General features: G+C 40.0%; 1 protein-coding gene across 1 annotated transcript in view; it reads left to right on the top strand.

The window, feature by feature from the left end:
* PELI2 (pellino E3 ubiquitin protein ligase family member 2) overlaps positions 1-26,406 on the top strand; it is a 212,322-nt gene that overhangs the window by 57,141 nt on the left and 128,775 nt on the right. The window contains exon 2 of the mRNA XM_060167129.1: positions 1,844-1,973. Coding sequence (XP_060023112.1) covers positions 1,844-1,973 — 130 coding nt within the window. The remainder of the gene's footprint in view (positions 1-1,843; positions 1,974-26,406) is intronic.

The raw sequence follows: 26,406 nt of genomic DNA, 5'->3' as shown, positions 1-26,406 counted from the left end.
TCCGGGATGAGAATGTCATTGGCCAGCTCGGGCCGGATGTCTTCCTCCAGCTATTCAGCTCCAGGGTGGTGGGGAGGATGCTGGCCGTTCCATTCAGACATGATGCCAGGGCTCCCCTTAGGGAGTTCAGGGCTGGATTCCTGAGAAGGGATGTCATGGTGAGCAGATCTCTTCAAAAGCACCTGCCGTGCTCTTACTAGGTTCGCTATCCTTGACCAGCAGTATATAGTTGAGAGAAAGATGCAGCGGAGAGCTGGGCAAGTGTGAGGGTCACAAGGAACCTTGCCAGATCTTGTACCAATTGCCTCTAGGCCACAGTGGTGAAAATGTCCCTTAACTGTTTACAGCCCTGCCTTTGATTGATTCACGTATGTTTCTCTTAATACAGGATGCTCATCTTGGTTTAAGTGACACGGAAATATATTAGGACAAAGTGAGTTTATAATGGTTGTTTACTCACGGATACGTTCTTTGTAGTAGTGATCACAGATATGTTTAAGAAAACAATGCACATTATTCTGATCTTGCCTCAGAAAAAGGAGAGGAATAAAACTTGAAACAAATTATTTTTGTATTCTAGAGGCATTTTCTTGTTGCTGACGTTCCTTTGTGATGGAAATGGAGACATTAAAAACACAGCAGGAATAATTTCTGGTGATAATTTAAATCCATTGTCATACTATAGCTACTGAATTGTAAAACAAACACCACAAACCCCTTGTTCTGACTTTCACTGTTCTCAGTGGGCCTTGTGTCCCACCCAGAGATCATGGCCACCATGATCTCTGGGATTGACGGACAAGTGGCAAAGGCAAGACTTCCAGGAGAGGGTGGAGCCGCTACACCACAGGCACTGCCCCTGACTTTGGTGCTCCGAGGGAGCTTTGGAGCTGTTATGTTTATCCACACAGATTTGAAACAATTCCCTTCCTTCTTTCGGTTCTCTTCTTGAAAAGAACTTCTGCCAAGAGGGAGTTGGAGAATAGACATGGCAGTGTGGCAGCATGAGAAGCGGTCAGAACGTACAGGGACCCTTAATCCAGAGTTAGAAAATATAGGTGAAAACGGAAACCCTCCTGCAATCCTGCATTTCTTTTAAACACTGGTACCGGCTTAAGGTATTAATTCAGGAAATCTGCTAAGGACAGTAGTGTTTTCCAGGTGACTTTTAGAGATATTTGTTAGTTTGTGGACTAAAACTCATCTTTTTTATTTACCTTTGGGCTTTTTAATGGTCAACATTCTTGTAGAGTCATACTTTATGTTTAATTTTGCAGGCTAGTTTTTGCTAACCTGACAGTATAGGGTTCAAATAGCAATGGGAATGAAGGTGGAGAATTCCGAACTTTTAAGAATGCAAGTAACTAAATTGGGTCTTACAAATAAAGATCCTACAGACATTAACATGATTTGCGAGTGAGAGATGAGGTTTAATTAGAATGCTAGTTTCTAACTAGTTCATTTAAAAATATTTCTCGAGTGTTTCTCCGGGGCCCATTAGGACTGCGCTTGCTGAGTTGAACCAGCACTAATACGGCCTCTGCAGAATTTTCATTTGCTTATTTTATACTCGGTCTCTTCTGAAAAGATTTGAAGAGTCTGACTTTATAGAATAGGAAACCTGTAATTACTTTGTACATCACTCTTCAATTAAGTTTCCGGAAGGGATTTGAACTTCATCATAGCTGACGTCTGTGAACCGTCTGTTCCGTGTCCCTTTTGTGGGGCGGTTAGTGGGCAAGTCTTTGTGGGCATTCCTGTCTTTTCCCTTAGGCCATCGAACTTTTATTCTTAATGCCTGGAAAATCTACAAATAAATGAACCCTCTCATCCCTGTTTATAGGTACAATGGTGCTTTACCTAATGGAGACAGAGGCCGGAGGAAAAGCAGATTTGCTCTCTACAAGCGGCCGAAGGCTAACGGAGTCAAACCCAGCACGGTCCATGTGATATCCACGCCGCAGGCATCCAAGGTAGGGGCTCCTTGGAGCCGAGAGGGCCGGCGGTGACTCATGGTTATTCCTGATCAGCTGCTCTTCTCTTTGGGTCTCATTTCTCTGTGGGACAGTTTCTCAGCCATTTGAGCCGGATAATCTTTGTTGTGAAGGGCTGTCCTGTGCATCGTTTCGCAGCATCCCTGGCCTCTGCCCACTAGATGCCAGTAGCACCTCAGCCCCCCAGCCCCCAACTGCCACCACATGGAGACAACCAAAAGTAGCTCCAGGGCTTGCCACATGTCCCCTCCCTCCCCTCCCACCCCTCCCCACCCCTCCCGTCTGTCCCCCAGTCCTCACCCCATAATGAACCACTGATTTAGGATATAGTGGAATCAGCATATTATCAATTTAGAATAGTCATGGTTGAAAGATAAATGATGTTCTTTATCCTGAAGAGAGTTTTTATGTTAAATTTTGATATAAACCTCACTAAGATTTGCTGTTTCCCTTCTGTTACTTAAGGAGTGGGTGTTTTCACATAATCTACATGTACAGGGAATTGAATTTGTGTAATTATTAGAAAGATTGGAAGTAAACAGAGCTAAGTGCTATAAGAAGTCTATGATACATATTCCTCTTGTAAGTTTGAAATATATAAAATGTTCATTTTTTTATGATTATTTCATTTGTTTTTTGATATATAAGTGGAGGGGAACCCTGAATTTCCATTCTGGCTGATATAGTCTATTAGATTATCTTTTAATTAAATACATTACTTAATGTGTAATATAGTTTCCTTTTTATTTATTTATTTATTAAAAACTTTTTTTTTTTTTGCGGTACGTGGGCCTCTCGCTGTTATGGCCTCTCCCGTTGCGGAGCACAGGCTCCAGACGCGCAGGCTCAGCGGCCATGGCTCACGGGCCCAGCCGCTCCGCAGCATGTGGGATCTTCCCGGACCGGGGCACGAACCCGTGTCCCCTGCATCGGCAGGTGGACTCTCAACCACTGTGCCACCAGGGAAGCCCATAGTTTCCTTTTTATAAAATAATTATATTTACCTGAGGTATTTCATATGGAGCACTGGCTCTACATGTTTGTTTATCATAATAGGTTTGGACCATGTGGAATAAATAAGAGACTTGCTTCCCATTTTTTACTGAAAACCCGTGGTTCAAAGAGAAATGAACAGCTTCATGGAAGCATATGTGGTATTTATACTCAGTCTTAGCAACCGATCACCTCTGTTAACGTTTTTCTAAAAAGTTCCTGTCGTTCTTTCTGAGGCAGCGCCACGGAAAAAGTTTGTGAGAATGTGCCAATTCAGATTGTCCTGTATTCGGGAGGGAATGGTTAGATGAGAAAATATCCAACACCAGGGAAACAGGAAAGAATAATACATAGTGGCCAAGTTTTAGGCTAGAAAAAGGGAAATAAAGTGAAAGTTTTAGGAAGGAAAGGACACTTGACAGGGTAAACAAAGGAAATCAGCCTTACAGAGATTCTGAGAAAAGGAGGAAGTGAAATGGCCACAGAATCTTGGAAGGTCAAGGAAGTATGAGAAGTGTTTTATAGGCCCAAAATATTTGGAGGGGAAGGATACCGAGACAAATGTTTTTAAGCATGTGATGATGCCAAAAATATTCTGATGTTATAGACACGTTCTTTATAATTTTGTCTATATGTTGATATTTATCTTTCCTTTCTCTGGCTCTGTACCTTTTTACATTTACTTTTTTTTAATCCAAATTTTATATTAATACAATGGCTTCAGATATTTAAAAAAAATTATAGAAATCTTCCGTTACACAGGCTTCATGTTACAATAGAATATGAACTATATCCTCCACTAGCTACTATTAGAAGATCGTGGCTCTTCCAGACTCATTAGCCACCTCCATCTGCTCCAGTTTTAGCTTTTTCTGTTTTACTTTTATACCTAGATTTTAGCTGACGTTATTTGGATTATAAGTGTTTTGGAAGCTGTCTGTCTAAATCTGTTTTTAAAAAAATCGCTGAGAGTAGTATAGTAGGGACAATTGGGTTTTGGTCTTTTTTTAAAAAATAAATTTATTTGTTTATTTTTGGCTGTGTTGGGTCTTGGCTGCTGCGCGCGGGCTTTCTCTAGTTGTAGTGAGCGGGGGCTGCTCTTCGTTGTGGTGCGTGGGCTTCTCACTGCGGTGGCTTCTCTTGTTGCGGAGCACGGGCTCTAGGCGTGCAGGCTTCAGTAGTTGTGGCTCGTGGGCTCTAGAGCACAGGCTCAGTAGCTGTGGTGCACGGGCTTAGCTGCTCTGTGGCATGTGGCATCTTCCCGGACCAGGGCTCGAACCCATTTCCCCTGCACTGGCAGGCGGATTCTTAACCACTGTGCCACTAGGGAAGTCCCACGTTTTGGTCTTATAACCTGTAAAAAAAAAAAATACATTCTCAGGGCCTCCGTTTCCTCATTTATGAAATGAGTTAGCTGTGGGCAGAAGCCATGTTAAATCAGGAAAGATACTTTGGTTATAAGCAACAGAAATGATTCTGGCTAAAACAAACAAAGCAAACATGGAGACATTATTAAAGGTTATTATTAATAATAAAGACATTATTAAAGGGTAGGCACAGCTCTCAGAATCGGGGGAAAATTTGAGTAACCAGGTTTTGTGAGAGAAGAGAACCAGAGTATCCACAGGAGTTACATAGATGTTCTTTCCAGGGTGTTATAAAGTGGCTCCAGCTACCTTCAGTCACTTTGAAAGGTTTTTAATTTTCAGGAAAGAGAATCCGATAGGCCCGTACAGGGCCAGTCAACCATGTCCAAGGGAGATGCATGGACCAGGCATATTTATTGTGAGCTGATCACTTACCCCATATCGCCTTTCTCTTATTTATCTCGGTACCTGTATGTTGGGGGCCTTGTGCATAGTATGTCATCCTACCTGAACCTAGCACCTTAGTCACAAATCCCTCCCTCCTCCTGTTCCGCCTCAAGCTCCCATCCCCGGACCGTGTTGCCCAGCCGCTCCTGCTGCCCTCCTGCTCTGCTGGACCCCTAGACAAAGTCTCTTAGATATTTAACCTTTTCTTCAAATGCTCCTTCTACTACCTCACCTTAACTGAATCCTGGTTTTTCAGTAATATGTTCTTTTTCCATCTTTTCCAGTTCATGGCATTAGAAATGATTTCATTTTGTTTCCATTTCAGTCTCTTCTTTTGTAACCCTACATTATTCATCTAAGCTGTCTCCTCCCCTGCCTCCTGCCCTCACTGACCTATAGATCACCCTTCTGCATGTTTCGCTGACTCCGTCCCCACCTTAGTCTCTGTGACTCCCCAGGCTGTATTCAACCGAACGTGAGCATCCGCGGTGCATACTGCTGTAACTCTTTCAGTTTCAAGGACTGTCACTTCTGTTCCACATTTCCCACAGATACAGTGGACCTTATAGCCCATTGTCACTTGTAAGTTACCATAACCTCCAGTTCATTCTACTCGTGTACACATACACTCTCCTTATCAGATCTCATCAGAGCATCCAGCCCTTTAGCCTGTCCTTATTTGCCACGGTGGTTAGCCCACTTGGCTCTTCCAGTTATGTGTTAACTTCACCCCAGATTCCCTCTCTCACCCTTCTTTGTGCGTCCCTGGCTCTGGGCCCTTCCCAGGCCCTGCCGGATTGTTTTTCTCATCTTCCTTCTCTCTCACCCTGTTTCCCATCAGAAGGCCAGGGTGTGTGGTAGTACGTGGCAGAGGCTGTTTGATCGGAACCAGCAGTGCTTTCCTGTGAAATTTGTGATTCTGCAGTATTGGTAATGAAAGGGTCATCTTTCACTGGAGGTGTGCAAGTGGGCTCTGGAAGGGTGGCGTGGTTACCATTGTTAGAATTGGAGTGCTTGGCCTCTGACTATGCTTTTTCTTCCCTCTGCCCCAGTCATTCCTTCTGCCCCACAGTCTGGGGGCAGACCAGGGAGGAGACCCCTTTGCTGATGGCAGTGGCAGCTGGGAAATGCGCCCTCTTAGTCTTTCATGCGTCCCCGTGTCCAAGCTAAGTCAGATGAGGGTGGCAAGTATGTGCCACTGTTGTGTAATTGCTATTTGTGTAATCACGATTTGTGTAATCTTCATTTGTGTACATATTTGCTCTTGAAATAGTAATACTCAAAGATATTTCTTCTGTTATGTAAGGTGTTAAAAGAAAAACCTGAAGCCCTGTTTTACTTTTAGCAGGTCTATTACATAGATATAGGGCATTTAGCAATTTATTCATCCACGTATATTTATCTAGTCCTTTTCTGTGGCCAGCCATCATCTAGGTATTGGATGTACTACAGGGACCAAAACATGTCCGCGTGGAGCTAATCGTCTCGTGAGTAGGCAAACAATAAGTAATCACGTGGATACACGTTTATCTGAATATTTTGAAAAGCATGGTGCGGAAAAAGAATGCAGCGCTATGAGAAGAGGAGGCACAGAGTTCAGTCTGGGTGGAAGGGGGAGGATCTCTGAGGAAGTGGCCTGTGAGCTGCGAGCTGAACGGTAAAGAGGAGTTAGCCAGGCGAGCAGGGAGGTCTAGAGCTCTTGGGGTCCTGCTTGGAGAATTTGGATTTTTTTCCAAGGGGAAACATTGAAGGGTGTTTAGCAGAGGGAGTGGCAGAATATGACTGAGAATTTAAGTCGATTTATGCTCGTTCATTTACTTTTTAATGATGTGGGGCAACGATTTTGCTCTTATTTAATCAGTAAACAGTAGATGGTTGTGGTGGGGATGGTGATGCTGCCTGATAAGTAAATATTTTGCTGGTAACGTGGTTTAAATTTAGCAACATTACTGTGGAAAACTCTTCATCATGGTTTTCCCTTCTTAGATTGTGCTTTATTGAAATCTCCTTTTTTGGGTGTTTTTACTTTTAAGAAGTAATTGAATATAACTTTGTTCCAGTTGGCATTATTTCAGAATGGAAAATATCAGTGGTCTAGGAGTGACAGTTCAGAGAAGAATTGGGGCTATTTAATGTAGTTGTTACAACCAGGACTGCTCTTAAGCTGTTCCCACTGGGATGGCTCTACTGCTTGACGAGATATTAAAACTCTTCCTTATCAGGCAGTGAATAATGTAACAGTAACTGGGAGAAGTGGTAAAAACTAATAATACAAACTTCAGTGTGAACTCATTAGTTCAAGCTAATTTTGTAGACTTTAGTGGGGCCTTTTTGCAGCACTCACTGTCTGTCTGTCCAGCCTGGCTCTTAGAGACAATGGTGGCATATCTCCACTGCACGTTCATTGTGAAGCTGGAGCCTTCTGTTCTTGCAAAGAATCATCTGTTTATAATTATCCTCGATTTTAAAATTGCTACAGCTTTTTTTTTCTTTCTTAACATCTTTATTGGAGTATAATTGCTTTACAATGGTGAGTTACTTTCTGCTGTATAACAAAGTGAATCAGTTATACATATACATATGTCCCCATACCTCTTCCCTCTTGCAGCTCCCTCCCTCCCACCCTCCCTATCCCACCCCTCTAGGTGGTCACAAAGCACCAAGTTGATCTCCCTGTGCTATGCGACTGCTTCCCACTAGCTATCTATTTTACATTTGGCAGTGTATATATGTCCGTGCCACTCTCTCACTTTGTTGCAGCTTACCCTTCCCCCTCCCCGTGTCCTCAAGGCCATTCTCCATGTCTGCGTCTTTATTGCTGTCCTGCCCCTAGGTTCTTCAGACCTTTTGTTTTTGTTCTTTAGATACCATATATATGTGTTCACATACGGTATTTGTTTTTCTCTTTCTGACTTACTTCACTCTGTATGACAGTCTCTAGGTCCATCCACCTCAATACAATAACTCAGTTTCGTTCCTTTTTATGGCTGAGTAATATTCCATTGTATATATGTGCCACATCTTCTTTATCCATTCATCTGTTGATGGACACTTCGGTTGCTTCCGTGTCCTGGCTATTGTAAATAGACCTGCAGTGAACATTTTGGTGTATGACTCGTTTTGAATAATGGTTTTCTCAGGGTATACCAGTAGTGGGATTGCTGGGTCATATGGTAGTTCTATTTTTACTTTTTTAAGGAACGTCCATACTGTTCTCCATAGTGCCTGTATCAATTTACATTCCCACCAACAATGCAGAAGGGTTCCCTTTTCTCCACACCTTCTCCAGCATTTATTGTTTGTACATTTTTTGATGGTGGCCATTCTGATTGGTGTGAGATGATATCTCATTGTAGTTTTTGTTTGTTTGTTTGCGGTACGCAGGCCTCTCACTGTTGTGGCCTCTTCCATTGCGGAGCACAGGCTCCGGACACGCAGGCTCAGCGGCCATGGCTCACAGGCCCAGCCGCTCCGCGGCTTGTGGGATCTTCCCGGACCGGGGCATGAACCCGCGTCCCCTGCATTGGCAGGCAGACTCTCAACCACTGCGCCACCAGGGAAGCCCTCATTGTAGTTTTGATTTGCATTTCTCTAATGATTAATGATGTTGAGCATTCTTTCATGTGTCTGTTGGCAATCTGTATATCTTCTTTGGAGAAATGTCTGTTTAGGTCTTCTGTGCATTTTTGGATTGGGTTGTTCGTTTTTGTAATATTAAGCTGCATGAGCTGTTTGTAAATTTTGGAGATTAATCCTTGTCACTTGCTTCATTAGCAAATATTTTCTCCCATTCGGAGGGTTGTCTTTTCATCTTGTTTATGGTTTCCTTTGCTGTGCAAAACTTTGAAGTTTCGTTAGGTCCCATTTGTTTATTTTTATTTCCATTTCTCTAGGAGGTGGGTCAAAAAGGATCTTGCTCTAATTTATGTCGTAGAGTGTTCTGCCTATGTTGTCCTCTAAGAGTTTGATGGGTGTCTGGCCTTACATTTAGGTCTTTAATTCATTTTGAGTTTATTTTTGTGTATGGAGTTAGGGAACGTTCTAATTTCATTCTTTTACATGTAGCTGTCCAGTTTTCCCAGCACCACTTATTGAAAGGGCTGTCTTTTCTCCACTGTATATTCTAGCCTCCTTTATCAAAGATAAGGTGACCGTATGTGTGTGGGTTTATCTCTGGGCTTTCTATCCTGTTCCACCGATCTATATTTCTGTTTCTGTGCCAGTACCATACTGTCTTGATTACTGTAGCTTTGTAGTATAGTCTGATGTCCGGGAGCCTGATTCCTCCAGCTCTGTTTTTCGTTCTCAAGATTGCTTTGGCTATTCGGGGTCTTTTGTGTTTCCATACAAATTGTGAGATTTTTTGTTCTAGTTCTGTGAAAAATGCCAGTGGTAGTTTGATGGGGATTGCATTGAATCTGTAGATTGCTTTGGGTAGTCTAGGCATTTTCACAATGTTGATTCTTCCAATCCAAGAACATGGTATGTCTCTCCATCTATTTGTGTCATCTTTAATATCTTTCATCAGTGTCTTATAACTTTCTGCATACAGGTCTTTTGTCTCCTTAGGTAGGTTTATTCCTAGGCATTTTATTCTTTTTGTTGCAGTGGTAAATGGGAGTGTTTTCTTAATTTCACTTTCAGATTTTTCGTCATTAGTGTATAGGAATGCAAGAGATTTCTGTGCATTCATTTTGTATCCTGGTACTTTACCAAATTTATTGATTAGCTCTAGTAGTTTCCTGGTAGCATCTTTAGGATTCTCTATGTATAGTATCATGTCATCTGCAAACAGTGACAGCTTTACTTCTTCTTTTCCGATTTGGATTCCTCTTATTTCTTTTTCTTCTCTGATTGCTGTGGCTAAAACTTCTAAAACTATGTTGAGTAATAGTGGTGAGAGTGGGCCACCTTGTCTTGTTCCTAATCTTGGTGGATGGTTTCAGTTGTTTACCATTGAGGATGATGTTGGCTGTGGGTTTGTCTTATATGGTCTTTATTATATTGAGGAAAGTTCCCTCTATGCCTACTTTCTGGAGGGTTTTTATCATAAATGGGTGTTGAATTTTGTCAAAAGCTTTCTCTGCCTCTATTGAGATGATCATATGGTTTTTCTCCTTCAGTTTCTTAACATGGTGTATGATGTTGATTTGTGAATATTGAAGAATCCTTGCATTTCTGGGATAAACCCCACTTGATCATAGTGTATGATCCTTTTAATATGCTGTTGGATTCTCTTTGCTAGTATTCTGTTGAGGATTTTTGCATCTATGTTCATCAGTGATATTGGCCTGTAGTTTTCTTTCTTTGTGACATCTTTGTCTGGTTTTGGTATCAGAGTGATGGTGGCCTCATAGAATGAGTTTGGGAGTCTTCCTCCCTCTGCTATATTTTGGAGGACTTTGAGAAGGATAGGTGTTAGCTCTTCTCTCAATGTCTGATAGAATTCGCCTGTGAAGCCATCTGATCCTGGGCTTTTGTTTGTTGGAAGATTTTTAATCACAGTTTCAATTTCAGTGCTTGTGATTGGCCTGTTCATATCTTCTATATCTTCCGGTTCAGTCTTGGAAGTTTGTGCATTTCTAGGAGTTTGTCCATTTCTTCCAGATTGTCCATTTTATTGGCATAGAGTTGCTTGTAGTAATCTCTCATGATCCTTTGTATTTCTGCAGTGTCAGTTGATACTTCTCCTTTTTCATTTCTAATTCTATTGATTTGAGTCTTCTCCCTTTTTTTTCTTAATGAATCTGGCTAATGGTTTATCAATTTTGTTTATCTTCTCAAAGAACCAGCTTTTAGTTTTATTGATCTTTGCTATCGTTTCCTTTATTTCTTTTTCATTTATTTCTGATCTTTATGTTTTCTTTCTTTCTGCTAACTTTGGGTTTTTTTGTTCTTTCTCTGATTGCTGTAGGTGTAAGGATAGGTTGTTTATTTGATATGTTTCTTGCTTCTTAGGGTAGGATTGTATTGCTATAAACTTCCCTCTTAGAACTGCTTTTGCTGCATCCCATAGGTTTTGGGTCATCGTGTTTTCATTGTCATTTGTTTCTAGGTAATTTTTGATTTCCTCTTTGATTTCTTCAGTGATTTCTTGGTTATTAAGTAGTGTGTTGTTTATCCTCCATGTGTTTGTATTTCTTACAGATTTTTTCCTGTAATTGATACCTAGAATCATAGCGTTGTGGTTGGAAAAGATACTTGGTACGATTTCAATTTTCTTAAATTGACCAAGGCTTGATTTTTGACCCAAGATATGATCTATCCTGGAGAATATTCCATGAGCACTTGAGAAAAATGTGTATTCTGTTGTTTTTGGATGGAATGTCCTATAAATATCAATTAAGTCCATGTTGTTTAATGTATCATTTAAAGCTTCTATTTCCATATTTATTTTCATTTTGGATGATCTGTCCATTGGTGAAAGTGGGGTGTTAAAGTCCCCTACTATGATTGTGTTACTGTCGATTTCCCCTTTTATGGCTTTTAGTATTTGCCTTATGTATTGAGGTGCTCCTATATTGGGTGCATAAATATTTACAGTTGTTAGATCTTCTTCTTGGATTGATCCCTTAATCATTATGTAGTGTCCTTCTCTGTCTCTTGTAATTATCTTTGTTATAAAGTCTATTTTGTCTGATATGAGAATTGCTACTCCAGTTTTCTTTTGATTTCCATTTGCATGGAATATGTTTTTCCATCCCCACACTTTCAATGTGTATGTGTCCCTAGGTCTGAAGTGGCTCTGTTGTAGACAGCATATATACGGGTCTTGTTTTTTTATCCATTCAGCCAGTCTATTGGTTGGAGCATTTAATCCATTTACATTTAAGGTAATTATCGATAAGTATGTTCCTATTACCATTTCCTTAATTGTTTTGGGTTTATTATTGTAGGTCTTTTCTTCTCTTGTGTTTCCTGCCTATAGAAGTTCCTTTAGCATTTGTTGTAAAGCTGGTTTGGTGGTGCTGAATTCTCTTAGCTTTTGCTTGTCTGTAAAGGTCTTAATTTCTCCGTCAAATCTGAATGAGATCCTTGCTGGGTAGCAATCTTGGTTGTAGGTTTTCCTCCTTCATCACTTTAAGTATGTCCTGCCACTCCCTGTGGCTTGCAGAGTTTTGCTGAAAGTTCAGCTGTTAACCTTATGAGGATTCCTTTATGTGTTATTTTTTGTGTTTCCCTTGCTGCTTTTATTTATTTATTTATTTTTTGCGGTACGTGGGCCTCTCACTGTTGTGGCCTCTCCCGTTTTAGAGCACAGGCTTCGGACGTGCAGGCTTAGCGGCCATGGCTCATGGGCCCAACCGCTTTGCGGTATGTGAGATCTTCCCAGACCGGGGCATGAACCCGTGTCCCCTGCATTGGCAGGCAGACTCTCAACCACTGCGCCACTAGGGAAGCCCACCCCTGCTGCTTTTAATATTTGTTCTTTGTATTTAATTTTTGAGAGTTTGATTAATATGTGTGTTGGCATGTTTTTCCTTGGATTTATCCTGTATTGGACTTGCTGTGCTTCCTGGACTTGATTAACTATTTCCTTTCCCATATTAGGGAAGTGTTCAACTATAATCTCTTCAAATATTTTCTCAGTTCCTTTCTTTTTCTCTTCTTCTTCTGGGATCCCTATAATTCGAATGTTGGTGCGTTTAATGTTGTCCCAGAGGTCTCTGAGACCATCCTCAATTCTTTTCATTCTTTTTTCTTCATTCTGCTCTGCAGTAGTTATTTCCACTATTTTTTCTTCCAGGTCACTTATCCATTCTTCTGCCTCTGTTATTCTGCTATGGATCCCTTCTAGAGAATTTCTAATTTCATTTATTGTGTTGTCTATCACTGTTTGTTTGCTCTTTAGTTCTTCTAGTTCCTTCTTAAACGTTTATTGTATTTTCTCCATTCTATTTCCAAGATTTTGGATCATCTCTACTATCATTATTCTGAATTCTTTTTCAGGTAGACCGCGTATTTCCTCTTCATTTGTTATGTCTGGTGGGTTTTTGCCTTGCTCCTTCATCTGCTGTGTGTTTTTCTGTCTTCTCATTTTGCTTATCTTACTGTGTTTGGGGTCTCCTTTTCGCTGGCTGCAGGTTCGTAGTTCCTGTTGTTTTTGGTGTCTGTTCCCAGTGCCTAAGGTTGGTTCAATGGGTTGTGTAGTCTTCCTGGTGGAGGCGACTAGTGCCTGTGTTCTCGTGGATAAGGCTGGATCTTGTCTTTCTGGTGGGCAGGTCCATGTCTGGTGGTGTGTTTTGCGGTGTCTGTGGCCTTAGTACGATTTTAGGCAGCCTCTGCGCCAATGGATGGGGTTTTGTTCCTGTCTTGCTAGTTCTTCGGCATAGTACTGTAGCTTGCTGGTCGTTGAGTGGAGCTGGATCTTGGTGTTGAGATGGAGATCTCTGGGAGATTTTCGCTGTTTGCTATTTCATGGAGCTGGGAGGTCTCTTGTGGACCAGTGTCCTGAAGTTGGCTCTCCCACCTCAGAGGCACAGCCCTGACACCTGGGTGGAACACCAAGAGCCAGTCCTCCACACGGCTCAGAATAAAAGGGAAGGAAAAAGAAAAAAGAAGAAGCTAAAATAAAATAAAATAAAACATAAAAGTTATTAAAATAAAGATTATAAAGAAAAAAATTTTTAAGTAATAAAAAGAACAGACAGAATGCTAGGACAAATTGTAAAAGCAAAGCTATACAGACAAAATTACACACATTAGCTTACACATACACACTCACAAAAAGAGAATAAGGGAAAAAAATATATATATTTTTGCTCCCAAAGTCCACCTTCTCAATTTGGGATGATTCGTTGTCTATTCAGGTATTCCACAGATGCAGGGTACATCAAGTTGATTGTGGAGATTTAATCCGCTGCTCCTGAGGCTCCTGGGAGAGATTTCCCTTTCTCTTCTTTATTCGCACAGCTCCCGGGGTTCAGCTTTGGATTTGGACCCGCCTCTGCATGTAGGTCGCCTGAGGGCATCTGTTCTTCGCTCAGACAGGATGGGGTTAAAGGAGCAGCTGTTTCTGAGGCTTGGCTCACTCAGGCCGGCGGGAGGGAGGGGTACGGATGCGGGACAAGCCTGCGGCAGCAGAGGCCAGCGTCGTTCTCCCGGGGAAGTTGTCCCTGGATCACGGGACCCTCGCAGTGGCAACCTGCACAGGCTCCCAGGAGGGGAGGTGTGGATAGTGACCTGTGGTCGCACACAGGCTTCTTGGTGGCGGCAGCAGCAGCCTTAGCGTCTCATGCCTGTCTCTGGGGTCCGTGCTGATAGCGGCGGCTGGCGCCTGTCTCTGTAGCTCCTTTAAGCAGCGCTCTTAATCCCCTCTCCTCGCGCACCAGGAAACAAAGAGGCAAGAAAAAGTCTCTTGCCTCTTCGGCAGGTCCAGACATTTTCCCAGACTCCCTCCCGGCTAGCCGTGGCGCACTAGCCCCCTTCAGGTTGTGTTCACGCCGCCAACACCAGTCATCTCCCGGCTTCCGACAGAAGCCCGAGCCTGAGCTCGCAGCCCCAGCCCGTCCTGGCGGGTGAGCAGACAAGCCTCTCGGGCTGGTGAGTGCCGGTCGGCACCGATCCTCTGTGCGGGAGTCTCTCTGCTTTGCCCTCCGCACCCCTGTTGCTGCGCTTTCCTCTGTGGCTCCGAAGCTTCCCCCCCCCCGCCCCCCGCAGTCTCTGCCCGCAAAAGGGCTTCTAGTGTGTGGAAACCTTTCCTCCTTCACAGCTCCCTCCCAGAGGTGCAGGTCCCTTCCGTATTCTTTTGTCTCTGTTTTTTGTTTTTTCTTTTGCCCTACCTAGGTACGTGGGGAGTTTCTTGCCTTTTGGGAAGTCTGAGGTCTTCTGCTGGCATTCAGTAGGTGTTCTGTAAGAGTTGTTCCTCATGTAGATGTATTTCTGATTTATTTGTGGGGAGGAAGGTGATCTCCTCGTCTTACTCTTCCACCGTCTTGAAGCTCCTCTCCTGCTACGGCCTTTAAATAGTTTTTATTTTGGCTTCTTTCATTGTTACTACACTACAATTCTTGAGTAGTAGTGCCTGGTGTTTTGATATTTATAAGTAGAAGAATTAATTTTATTATTTTATTATAAATGAAGAGGCAGCAAAGTTTTATTCTTTTAGATATCATAAACGTGAATATTCTGAATCTGTCAGAGAAGATAAAAAAGGAATATTAGTAGAAAGTTGAAGTCCAGAATATCTCTTGATACTATACAGGAATACAAACCTAAGACAGATAATTTGTATTTTTAGGATGAACCACAGTTTGATTATTTTGACAAAAAATATAAATATGAACAACTTTTTTTAAATTTATTTTTTACTGAATTAAGTTGAATTACCGTCTTGTGTTCATTACTGCTGTACAGCAAATGAACAACCTATCTTTATACCTCAAGAGACTAGCAAAAGAACAAACTAAGCCCGAAGTTAGTAGAAAAAGGAAATAATAAAGATCAGAGCAGAAATAAATGAACAAGACAAAATAGACAATAGAAAAGATTAATGAAACTAAGAGCTGTTTTTTTGAAATGTAAACAAAATAGACAAATCTTTAGCTAGATTCAACAAGAAAAAGAGAGGGGACTCAAAATTAGAAATGAAAGAGATGTTACACCTGATACCACAGAAGTAAAAGGATCACAAGAGACTCGTATGAACGACCATACACCAGAAAATTGGTCAACCTAGAAGAAATAAATTCCTAAAAACATAAAACCTACCAAGCCTGAATCATGGAGAAATAGAAAATCTGAACAGACCAATTACTAGTAAGGAGAATGGATCAGTCATCAAAAACCTCCCAACAAACAAAAGTCCAGGACCAGATGACTTATGGTGAATTCCACCAAATGTTTAAAGATGAATTAATACCAGTCCTTCTCAAATTCTTCCAAAACTTGAAGAGGAGGGGACACTTTCGAACTCATTTTATAAGGCCAGCATTACCCAAATACTGAAACCAGACAAGGACACTACAAGAAAAGGAAAATACATGCCAATATTCCTGATTAACATAGAAGCAAAAATCCTCAACAAAATTTTTTTTTAATAAAGGGAATTTCATATAGAGAACTGACTGTACATTTGCTAGAGGTGCAGAAGAAGAAGTAGAGGTCCTGGAGGAGTAAAGAGGAAGAAGGAGTGATACCTAAGGATTAGAAGCTGCTAACATCCCTGAGTTGAAACCCATTACAGCATCTGTTGCAGTTCTATTGGAAATGCTATCTCAGTTGGTTCTGAATACATCAAGAGGTGCTTTTTTTGTGTGTGATCTTTATCATATATCAAATCTTCTTTTTTTTTAACTTTTTATCTTATATTGGAGTGGAAGGGTAGTGGGAGGTATAGTTAGGGAGTTTGAGATTGACATGTACACACTGCTATATTTAAAAGGGATAACCAACAAGGACGTACTGTATAGCACAGGGAACTCTACTCAATATCATGTAACAACCTAAATGGGAAAAGAATTTGAAAAAGAATAGATGCATGTATATGTATAACTGAATCACTTTGCTGTACACCTGAAACTAACACAACATTGTTGATCAACTATACTCCAATATAAAAAGGTCAACAAAATTTTAACAAACCAAATTTAACAGTACATTAAAAGGATCATACACCATGATCAAGAGAGATTTATTCCAAGGATGCAAGCATGGTTCAACACCTGCAGATCAGTCAGTGTGATACACCACATTAACAATATGAAGGATAAAAACCATATGTTCATCTCAATAAGTGCAAAAAAAGCATTTGACAAAAAATACAACATCCATTTATGATTTTTAAAAAACCCCAACAAACTGAGTACAGAGGGAATGTACCTCAACATAATAAAGACCATATACAATAAGCCCATAGCTTGTTCTGTAAGATCAGGAGCAAAACAAGGATGCCCACTCTGGCCAATTTTATTCAATATAGTACTGGGAAAAAAAAATATATATATATAGTACTGGAAGTGAAGTCCTAGCCAGAGCAGTTAGGGGGGAAAAAAAGAAAAAGAAAGAAAGGAAGGAAGGGAGGGAAGGAGGAAAGAAGGAAGGAAGGAAGGGAGGGAGGAAAGAAAGAAAAGAAAAGAAAGAAAGGGCATCCAAACTGGAAAGGAAGAAGTAAAATTGTCTCTATTTGCAGATGACTTGAAATTGCATATAGAAAACCCTAGAGATTCCACCAGAAAACTTTTAGAACTAATAAATGAATTCAGTAAAGTTGTAGGGTACAAAAGTCAATGTACGAAATTCAGTAATGAATTATCAGAGTAATGAAGAAAAAAATCTCATTTACAGTTGCATCAAAAAGAATAAAATACCTCAGAATAAATTTAACCAAGGAGGTGAAAAATCTATACGCTAAAAACAAAAGTCATTGATGAAAGAAATTGAAAAAGACACAAATAAAATAGAAAGATATTCTGTGCTCATGGATTGGAAGAATCAATACTGTTAAAATATTCATACTACCCAAAGCAATCTACAGATTCAATGCAATCTCTATGAAAATTTCAGTAGCATTTTTCACAAATACAGAACAAACTATCCTAAAATTTATATGGAATTACACAAGACCCCAAATAGCCAAAGCAACCGTAAGAAAGAACAACAAAACTGGAGGTATCACATTCCCTGATTTCAGACTATATTACAAAGTAATTACATAGTAATCAAAACAGTTTGGTATTGGCATAAAAACAGATACATAGATCAATGTAACAGAATAGAGAACAGAATAGAGAACCCAGAAATAAACCCACACATATGAGATCAATTTATGACGAAGGAGCCAAGAATACTGCATGGGGAAAAGATGGTCTCTTCAGTAAATGGTGTTGGAAAAATTGGACATTCACATGCAAAAGAATGAAACCAGACCACATACACAAAAATCAACCCAATGGATTAAAGATTTGAATATAAGACCTGAAACCATAAAACTCTTAGAAGAAGACAGCTTTTTGACATTAGTCTTGGTGATAATTTCTTGGATTTGACACCAAAAACAAAGGCAATAAAAGCAAAAATAAACAAGTGGGTTTATACCAAATTTTAAGACTTTTGCACAGCAAAGGAAACTATCAACGAAATGAAAAGGCAACCTACTGAGTGGGAGAAAATATTTGTAAATCATGTGTCTGATAAGGGGTTAATGTCCAAAATATATAAAGAACTCATATAACTCAATAGCAAAACAAACAAACCCAAACAATATGATTAAAAAATGGGCAAAACATCTTAAAAGACATTTTTCCAAAGAAGATATCCAAATGGGCAATAGGTACATGAAAAGGTGCTCAGCATCACTAATCATCAGTGAAATGCATGTCAAAACTGGAGTGGTATCACCTCGTGCCTGTTAGAATGGATATTATCATAAAGACAAGAAATAACAAGTATTTGAGGGTGTAGAGAGAAGGGAGCCCTTGTACCTGTTGGTGGGATTGCAAAATGGTGTAGCCACTGTGGAAAACAGTATGGAGATTTTTCAAGTAACTAAAACTACAATTACCTTATGATCCAGCAATCTAACTCCTCTCCTGCGTATGGAAAGGAAATGAAAACAAAATCTTGAAGAAATGTCTGCACTCCCATGTTCATTGCAGCATTATTCACATTAGCCAAGATATGGGAACAACCTAAGTGTTCAACAGTTGAATGGATAAAGATGTGGCGTATGTGTATATACAGTGGCATATTGTTCAGCCATGAGAAAGAAGGACATCTGGCCATTTGTGACAACATGGTGGGATCTTAAGGGTATTATGCTGAGAGAAATAAGTCACATAGAGAAAGACAGATAGATACAGTATATCACTTACATATGGAATCTAAAGAGCTGAACTCATAGAAACAGAGACTAGAATGGTGGTTACCAAGGGATGGGGGAAATGGGGAGATGTTAGTCAGTGTACAAACCCCCAGTTACAATTTGAATAAGTTCTGGGGATCTGATGTACAGCATGGTGATTATAGTTAATTATGCTGTTTTATATACTTGAAAATTGCTAAGAGAGTGGATCTCAAATGTTCTCACCACAAAAAAGAAGTGGTAATTTTGTGACATGATGGAAGTGTCAGGTCTAAGGGTATGGTGGTTATAATTTTACAATATATAAAATATCAGATCAATATGTTGTATACCTTAAACTTACACAGTGTTATACATCAAACATATCTCATTAAAGCTGGAAAAAATAAACATAAATCAGTTTTCAAAAAAAAGTTAAGAAAATAACTTCCCCAAATATTTTATCAAAGAGTATTTCTAAAGCAAAGGAAAAAGTATTTATGAAATACCAACACAATATACTGTATAGTTTAAAGTAACTTTCTGACTTGAAGTATTTATTAAGACTTCAAAAAATAGTTTTTATACAAATGTATCATGGCAGTTAGAGTTATGGTTCTGATTGTTGTAAAACATATCTATCGAGATGAGAGAACAACTTTATGGAAAACTTATAAATCAGGGCAGTAAAATTTTAGCCGTTGACAAAGCTCCAACCATTTCACATAGAAGTGGTTTAATAATTTACTTAAAATGCAGTATTCAGGACTTTGAAGATAGGTGATGGTTTTTGTTGATTTCATGGAGCTAAAAGGAACAACATCTGAAATATATTAAACTTTATTGTCATACTCAAGAAAAATGGTCTCAATGATAAATATTTACATGAAAACTTTATGAGTTTTGTACAGGTGGTGCAAGTATAGTGCTAAGGAGAAAAAAAGTCTGAAATTCTAGAAAAACTTCTGGATATTTTTATTTGAGGTTTTATTTGTTACTTTAGTTATCTCTGGATTATGGCATAAAAAGATAGAAACCAAATAAACCACTTAACAATTTTTCTTGATATTTTTGTATTTGTGAGCTTATGTTATTTAATAACTGGTATTTATTTGATATACCTAAGAACTTGGAATTGAAATAACGAAATACGGTTGATCTTTGGACAACACAGGTTTAAACTGCATGGGTCCACTTATATGTGGATTTTGTTTTTTCAATAGTCAGCACTGCAGTAATGCACAATCCACAGTTGGTTGAATCCCTGGATGCAGAGAAGTCATGTATATGGAGGGCTGACAATAAGATACTCAGATTTTTGACTGCATGGAAGGTTTGTTCCCCTAATCCCCATGATGTTCAAGGGTCAACTGTATTAGCCTTTGGATGGACAGCCTGGGTATATCGATGCAAACTCAGTTTGGAAATCCTATAAAGACTTGCATATTGACTTTAATAGAAATTGTGAGATAGCATTTGAATAATTACATTTTTTAGAGATTTAGCTTCATTACATACTATTCTAACCATTCTTATTTCTTTGGTTTTATAAGAAAGAAAATTTCTGATTATTAAAATGGATAGATTTCTTTGACAAGTAATAGATAATAGAACATATAAAACAAAATACAGGAAGCTGTGGTGGAAAAGCAGAGAATATTAGAGAAACAAACAAATTTGAAATAAAGTAAAATAGTCCAAGAGAAAAATTATTAAATTATCCAACAAGTTACATGAAAATACCCTTATTTGATGACAGATCTGAAGAGTATAATAACTTTTAATAACTTCTTTTTAATTTATTCGTTCTTAGAATTTGGCCAGTTGATTGTTTTCAAAGCACCATAGGTTGAAGGTGAACAAAATTTTGTAAAAGTAAGCTAGATAATTGAATATGACAGTTCAATAAGTGATTTTCATGATGGTGATAGAAGTAGTGAATATTATTAAGGCTAGAAAAAAATCTAATTTAATTGACTTTAGTTCAGCATGAGGTGTAATATGAGATTTACCAAGAACAATCTTATGTTATGGGGAAAATCTATATATCAAGACTCATCTTCTGTCAGTTAAATAGGGATGTTACTGGAAGAGTTTGGTTTGTTGTATTGAATCATAGCTCAGACATTACTTAGCTGTGACAGATATACATCAAATAAAGGATCACACCAGTATTTTCTAACAATTAACAGATGAGTTAGAAATTATTAGCATGATTTGATGAATGGTTGGTGCTCTAACTTACAGTTTTATACTACGTGTAGTTCATATTTAGAGAATAAATGGGAATGTTAAAAATTTTTTGATTTATATGCTTAATAGTTTTTATTATAATTCTGATTGTTAAATATTGTCACTCCGGACATGAATAATTTTTTTAATACATCTGTGATTAGGTGATTATCTCATTTTATGTTTTACATGGTGTGAGTTTTAACATCAGTAATTGGTTATTATTAACTACGTAGTACATTTCTGTAAATTTTGACTCAGTACTTTTAATGATGTTTTTCTAAAGTTTTTGATAGTTGTTATTGCAAATAGTGTTAAGTGTAGCAACTTGTGAGTCGCTCTTCCTTTCTTGTTTTTTTGGTTTAGCTTTGTTGTTCACAAAGTAAACAACAGTAGGCTTTCTTGTTTAAGTACCTTTTCTTTCAAATCACCTAAATAAAGTGTTGAGATTTTCTTACTGCCGTGTTTAAGCGAGGCCGCTTGACTTGTACTGGTACTTGTACTTGACTTAGCATAATTAACACCATTTTCCCATTCAGATTTGTGTGAGTGCCTTTAAGGTAGGTTCTAAGATATTTTATAGTACTTTTAAAATTAAAGTTTGAAGTGTGATTCACTGCCTACTGAGAATAATTCCATGAAGTTGAAGACTATTACATTTTTCTTAGTTTCTGCAATTAATATAGTTTGGCACTGACATTTTTGTTTTCTCTAACCCTTCTTCCAGCATATATAGTTTCCTCGTCTCAAACACTAACGACTGGGGTTTTTTTGTGTGTGCAGTATAATTACGAGGTCATTGCTGCCTTCCCTTCTGTTCATTGATATTTAATCAAAACTTCTGCTTTGCTGTGTTGTGGGCAGAATTATTCATTGGTTTCTAGCAAAAGAGACATTTTTGTCTTCTTGAGGATGTGGTCGGCAGACTAGTGCCCCCCTCCACTCCCCAAGATGTCCATGCTTTGGTCTTTGGAACCTGTGAATATCTTACATGGCAGAAGGGACTTTGCAGATAGAATTAAGGTCGTGGAACTTCAAATAGGGAGATTATCTTGGATTATTGGGGTGGGCCCAGTGTACTCACAAGGGTCTTTAAACGTGGAAGAGAGAGGTAGAAGACTCAGATGTGAGGGAAGAAGGAATTGGAGAGTTTGAAGCATGAGCAGGGGCTTCCCTGGTGGCGCAGTGGTTGAGAGTCCGCCTGCCGGTGCAGGGGACACGGGTTCGTGCCCCGGTCCGGGAAGATCCCACATGCTGCGCGGAGCGCCTGGGCCCGTGAGCCATGGCCGCTGAGCCTGCGCATCCGGAGCCTGTGCTCCGCCACGAGAGAGGCCACAGCAGTGAGAGGCCCGCCTACCGCAAAAAAAAAAAAAAAAAAAAACAGAGAAGCATGAGCAGGACTCAACTTGCTGTGCCTGGATTTGAAGATGGCGGAAGGGGGCTATGAGCCTAGGAATGCAGGCAGCCTCTAGAAGCTGAGCGCAGCTGTGGCAGACAGCAGCATGGAAACGGGGACGTCAGCCCCTTAGTCACAGGGAACTCAATTCTGCCAACAACCTGAATGTCCCTGGAAGCAGATTCCTCCCTAGAGCCTCATAAAGGAACGCAGCCCTCCTGACCCCTTGATTTCTGCCTTGTGAGACTTGGGCAGAGAAACCAGCCAAGGCTATAGACCAGCAGACCTGTGAGATGATACATTTGTGGTGTTTGTAGCTGCTACGTTATTTTTTACAGCAGTAAGAGAAAACTTACATATGCTATTTTATGGGACATGAAATACAGAGCATCTCGAAATGCTGAGCAGCTCTTAAGCTTGTGTTGTGGGAAACAAAAGGATGGGGAGGCCATCAAAGAATTAGGAGGCAGGGAGGGAGGTTTTTGGTTCTTTTCTTTCAGATCCAGAGTGTTGGAGCAGGAGAGCTTGACTCTAACACATAGTAACTTAATTATCAGTGTAATTGGCTGCATTACTGGTATATAATAATTATACTGTTGACTCAATTCATGTATTAGTTGGAAAAATCGTATTTAATTTGTGTTGTCCTGAAAGCACAGTTTTATTAAGGAGTTGCTTTTAACATGTCAGTGTGGGAGAATACTTGTATTTATATTTATAATTAAGCCTTTGCTCAAACTTATTTAAATTATGGCTCTGATTCAGGCACTACACCTGTCCTGTCTTTTCATGGAGGAAAAGAATCTCTTGCTGTAACTTTCTTTAATAAAAACATGGAACATGAGAGTTGGAAGGAACTGTATTCAGACTGACTGATTTTACACATGAGGGACTTGAAGTTCAGAGAAGCCCATTAAGCAGTCTCAGATCACTAGGCCAGGTGTGTTACCCAGGGCCCAGAAGTAATGGTCTGTAGCTGCAGGTAGCAGGTGGAAAGTGCCGTGAAGGAAAGAACCAAGCTGGGTTCTGCTCTGAGCCTCCCACCTTCCAGGAGTGTGACTTGGAAAATCCATTTGTTTCCAAACTAAGACTGCTCTAATGATCAAATAAGTGAATGTGCTATTTGTTAGTAGAAATGGAAGTTACTCTGTCGACTTAAGGATCATTAGCATTGTTAGGATAAGCTGTCCAGTCAGAAATCAGGTGCTTTGCAGAGAAAGCCTTTCTTACAGAAGGAACAGTGACGGAGACTTGAATTTAAGTAGCTGGTTTGTTTGCAGCGGTTATTACGGCAGCAAGTGGTAAAAGGTACATCAAAATGACTTCTGTGCGGCTGAACAGAAGTCACAGCCTCCGAGGGAGAGGCACGGAGGTATCGTTGACTGACTTGAACTTGCCGTGGCCTGTTTTGTTACAACTCTGCCTTTCACACTGAAGTGCATGGTTGACCTTATCTTTTGTGAGAAAGTGCTTCAGCCTGTTTGAAATCCTGTGCTGCTGACAGATTCACAGGATACCTACTTACAAGCTAATTATTGATCACACCCCTGTCATGGGTGAATGAGTGGCTTTGGGAACCCTTGGTTTTGCCCCACCAGAGTTAGAGTTAACGGGAACTCGGAGGAGCCTGGGTGCAGGAGCTCTCAGGTGGATAACTCCTGCTCATCCCTGCTTTGCCATATATCCTTATCCTGCCATCAGGTGAGCCGTGCAGGACCATCCCTCTCTTCTCCGCGTTTCAGCCTGATGTTCAAGTTAAATTCCCAGGCTCCTCCTCATCTTCCACGTTCTCATTTCTGAGAACGTGCTCCAGCCTCGTATACTAACCTGTACCCCGACCCTCTCCTTTAAAACACAGCTCAGATGTCATTTCCCCCTAGAAACTCTCCCTGACGCCCCTCACTCCCAGCCTTAGTGAGAAGTCCCTCTGTGAACTCCTAAAGTTCAAAAAACGTGTGTAAGGCTCCACAAGTGCTCTGGCACTGTGATAAAGTTGTTGGCTTGCTGCCGTAAGCTCCTTGAAGGCAGGGGCGCTCTTTCCTGTCTGTGTTCCTGCTGCCCAGCACAGTTTGTGGGGTAAGTAACCAGATGGCGTGACCTGCCCTGGGCATGTGCTGGACAGCTGGTTGTGCTAATGGGTCAGTGACTAATGTGTTGGGATTCTGCAGACCCACAGGCACCTGCACAGGTCAGTTGGTATTTCAGGCACGTTTGGTCAATTAAAATAATCCTTTTCCAATTGTTTCCAAGTTTTCTCTATTATAAATAACATCATGATGAGCAGCTTTGTACAAAAACGTGTGTCCATCTCTGATCTTTTTTCCTTCTGATCTCAGGAATCATGTATTGGTTATTGAGAGTTTTAAGAAGAAATAGTTAAGTTTTGTAAAATTTGAAAATGAGAATTGAATGACAAGTGTGGGCTTTGGTGTTTTGACTTCCTGAATTCTTTGTTTCCTCCATTTACTAGCTGTCAACTCTTGGGCAAAATACTTTTCTGTGGCTCACTTTCCACTTTCATGAAACAGAGCTTTGTCTCAGTCAGTACAGGCCAGGTTATCCTGCAGTAACAAACAACTCCCAAACCTCAGTGGGGTTATAACAACACAGCATATTGATTACTCACGCTACATGTCCCTCATGGATTAGCATGGGTGCTGTGTTCATTGTGGACATTCAGGGACCCCATTGGAAGGTACATCTTGACTTACATTCCAGAGATCATGGAGGGAGGAAGGAGAGAGAACATAGCTCTTAGAGCTTCTGTCTGGAAGTGACATACTTGCATTTCACTGGCTAAAGCAAGTATCCTGGCTGAGATCAAAGGTTGGAGATACATAATCATTTTATAGGGAGAGGTATTAAATATTTGCAAATGTTAGTGCAGTCTGCCTCCAGGTAGTGACTCATGAAGGGAAACACTTGGAATATATCGTGTGCCTAGTATATGGTAGCCATTGATTAATGGAAGCTAATGTTATTAGTGATTGGTTTCTCTGGAAAGTATTAATTATCTGTTATAAGAAGTTATAAATGGGCTCAGGATACAATGAAACCTAGCGTCCATACTTAATTATTGGCAGTTTGGTTATATTAAAAACTTTTATTTAAAATACACTGACAGGTTAAAAATTAAAACTGCAGCTTCATGGTTTGAAGATATAGGAGTTAAATTTATCATTTTCTTTAGGTCACAGCAACGAAGGTTTAGTAATGAATAGTTTCTGAATTATTGAACCCACTAACATAGAAAATCAGGGTATTGCCTCATTGGAAGATGTACTTACCAATTAGAACATTTTGGTAAGGCATTCATTCTTACGTGAAAATGCTTCTGGCCTAAGTCGTTTTGGTGCCTCATGGGTTCTGCAAACTGCCAACATTAGTTTCATTCCTTGCTTTTTGAACAAAGGAGTAGTTCTGTATTTTTGTCAGTGTAGAATTAAACCTCTGTTTCACATGAGAAGGTAAGTCAGAACACTTTGTCTTTCCATAGTGCCTGGCTGAAATTTTTAACATGAATATCAGTGACTTCCCCCCATCACCCCATCCAGCATTTAAAAAAGTCATTTTTATTATTTTACTCTGCAACTAAGTATCATAATTCCAAGAATATTATTTTTTTAAACTTCTAAATACCGTTGATACACATGTTTTATGAGCTAGGTATAACTAATGTAATGAAATTTGGTTCCTGTAAAATGCAGAAAAATGGGAATTCTGGTCAACACATCTCACCGAGCATTTTTCTATTTTTAATATGTTCTTTAAAGTATACAAACCGTAAGTGTAGAGTTTGATGGATTTTCATAAGGCGAACACACCCGTTTAAGTAGTACTGAGATCAAGGAACCGCATTGCCAGCACCCCAGAAGACCTCCAGGCTCTCCGTCCCAGTCACTCCCCCCATCCCCGACCCCAAGCAGGAACCAGGTAACCACCATCGTGACCTAACGCCATAGACTGGTTGTCCTGTTTTTGTACTTTGTATAAATTGGATCTATATATAATAGTAAGCACATTTTTATTTCTGATCAAAATAAATGGAAGTCAGTCATAGCCACCAGCCTTCCACATACATAGCCTGCAGCAGTTTAAAACCTAGCTACTTGCTGCACAAGTGAGAAACGTATCCTCACTTAGAAAACTGGTTAGCTTACTAAAACAGTAATGATTTTACAGAATTGAATATCTGGG

This window comes from Lagenorhynchus albirostris, chromosome 1, assembly GCF_949774975.1.
Source record: "Lagenorhynchus albirostris chromosome 1, mLagAlb1.1, whole genome shotgun sequence".
Taxonomy (NCBI): Eukaryota; Metazoa; Chordata; class Mammalia; order Artiodactyla; family Delphinidae; genus Lagenorhynchus; species Lagenorhynchus albirostris.
The sequence above is the reverse complement of the archived record's forward strand: the minus strand, read 5'-3'. Positions and strand labels throughout refer to the sequence as shown.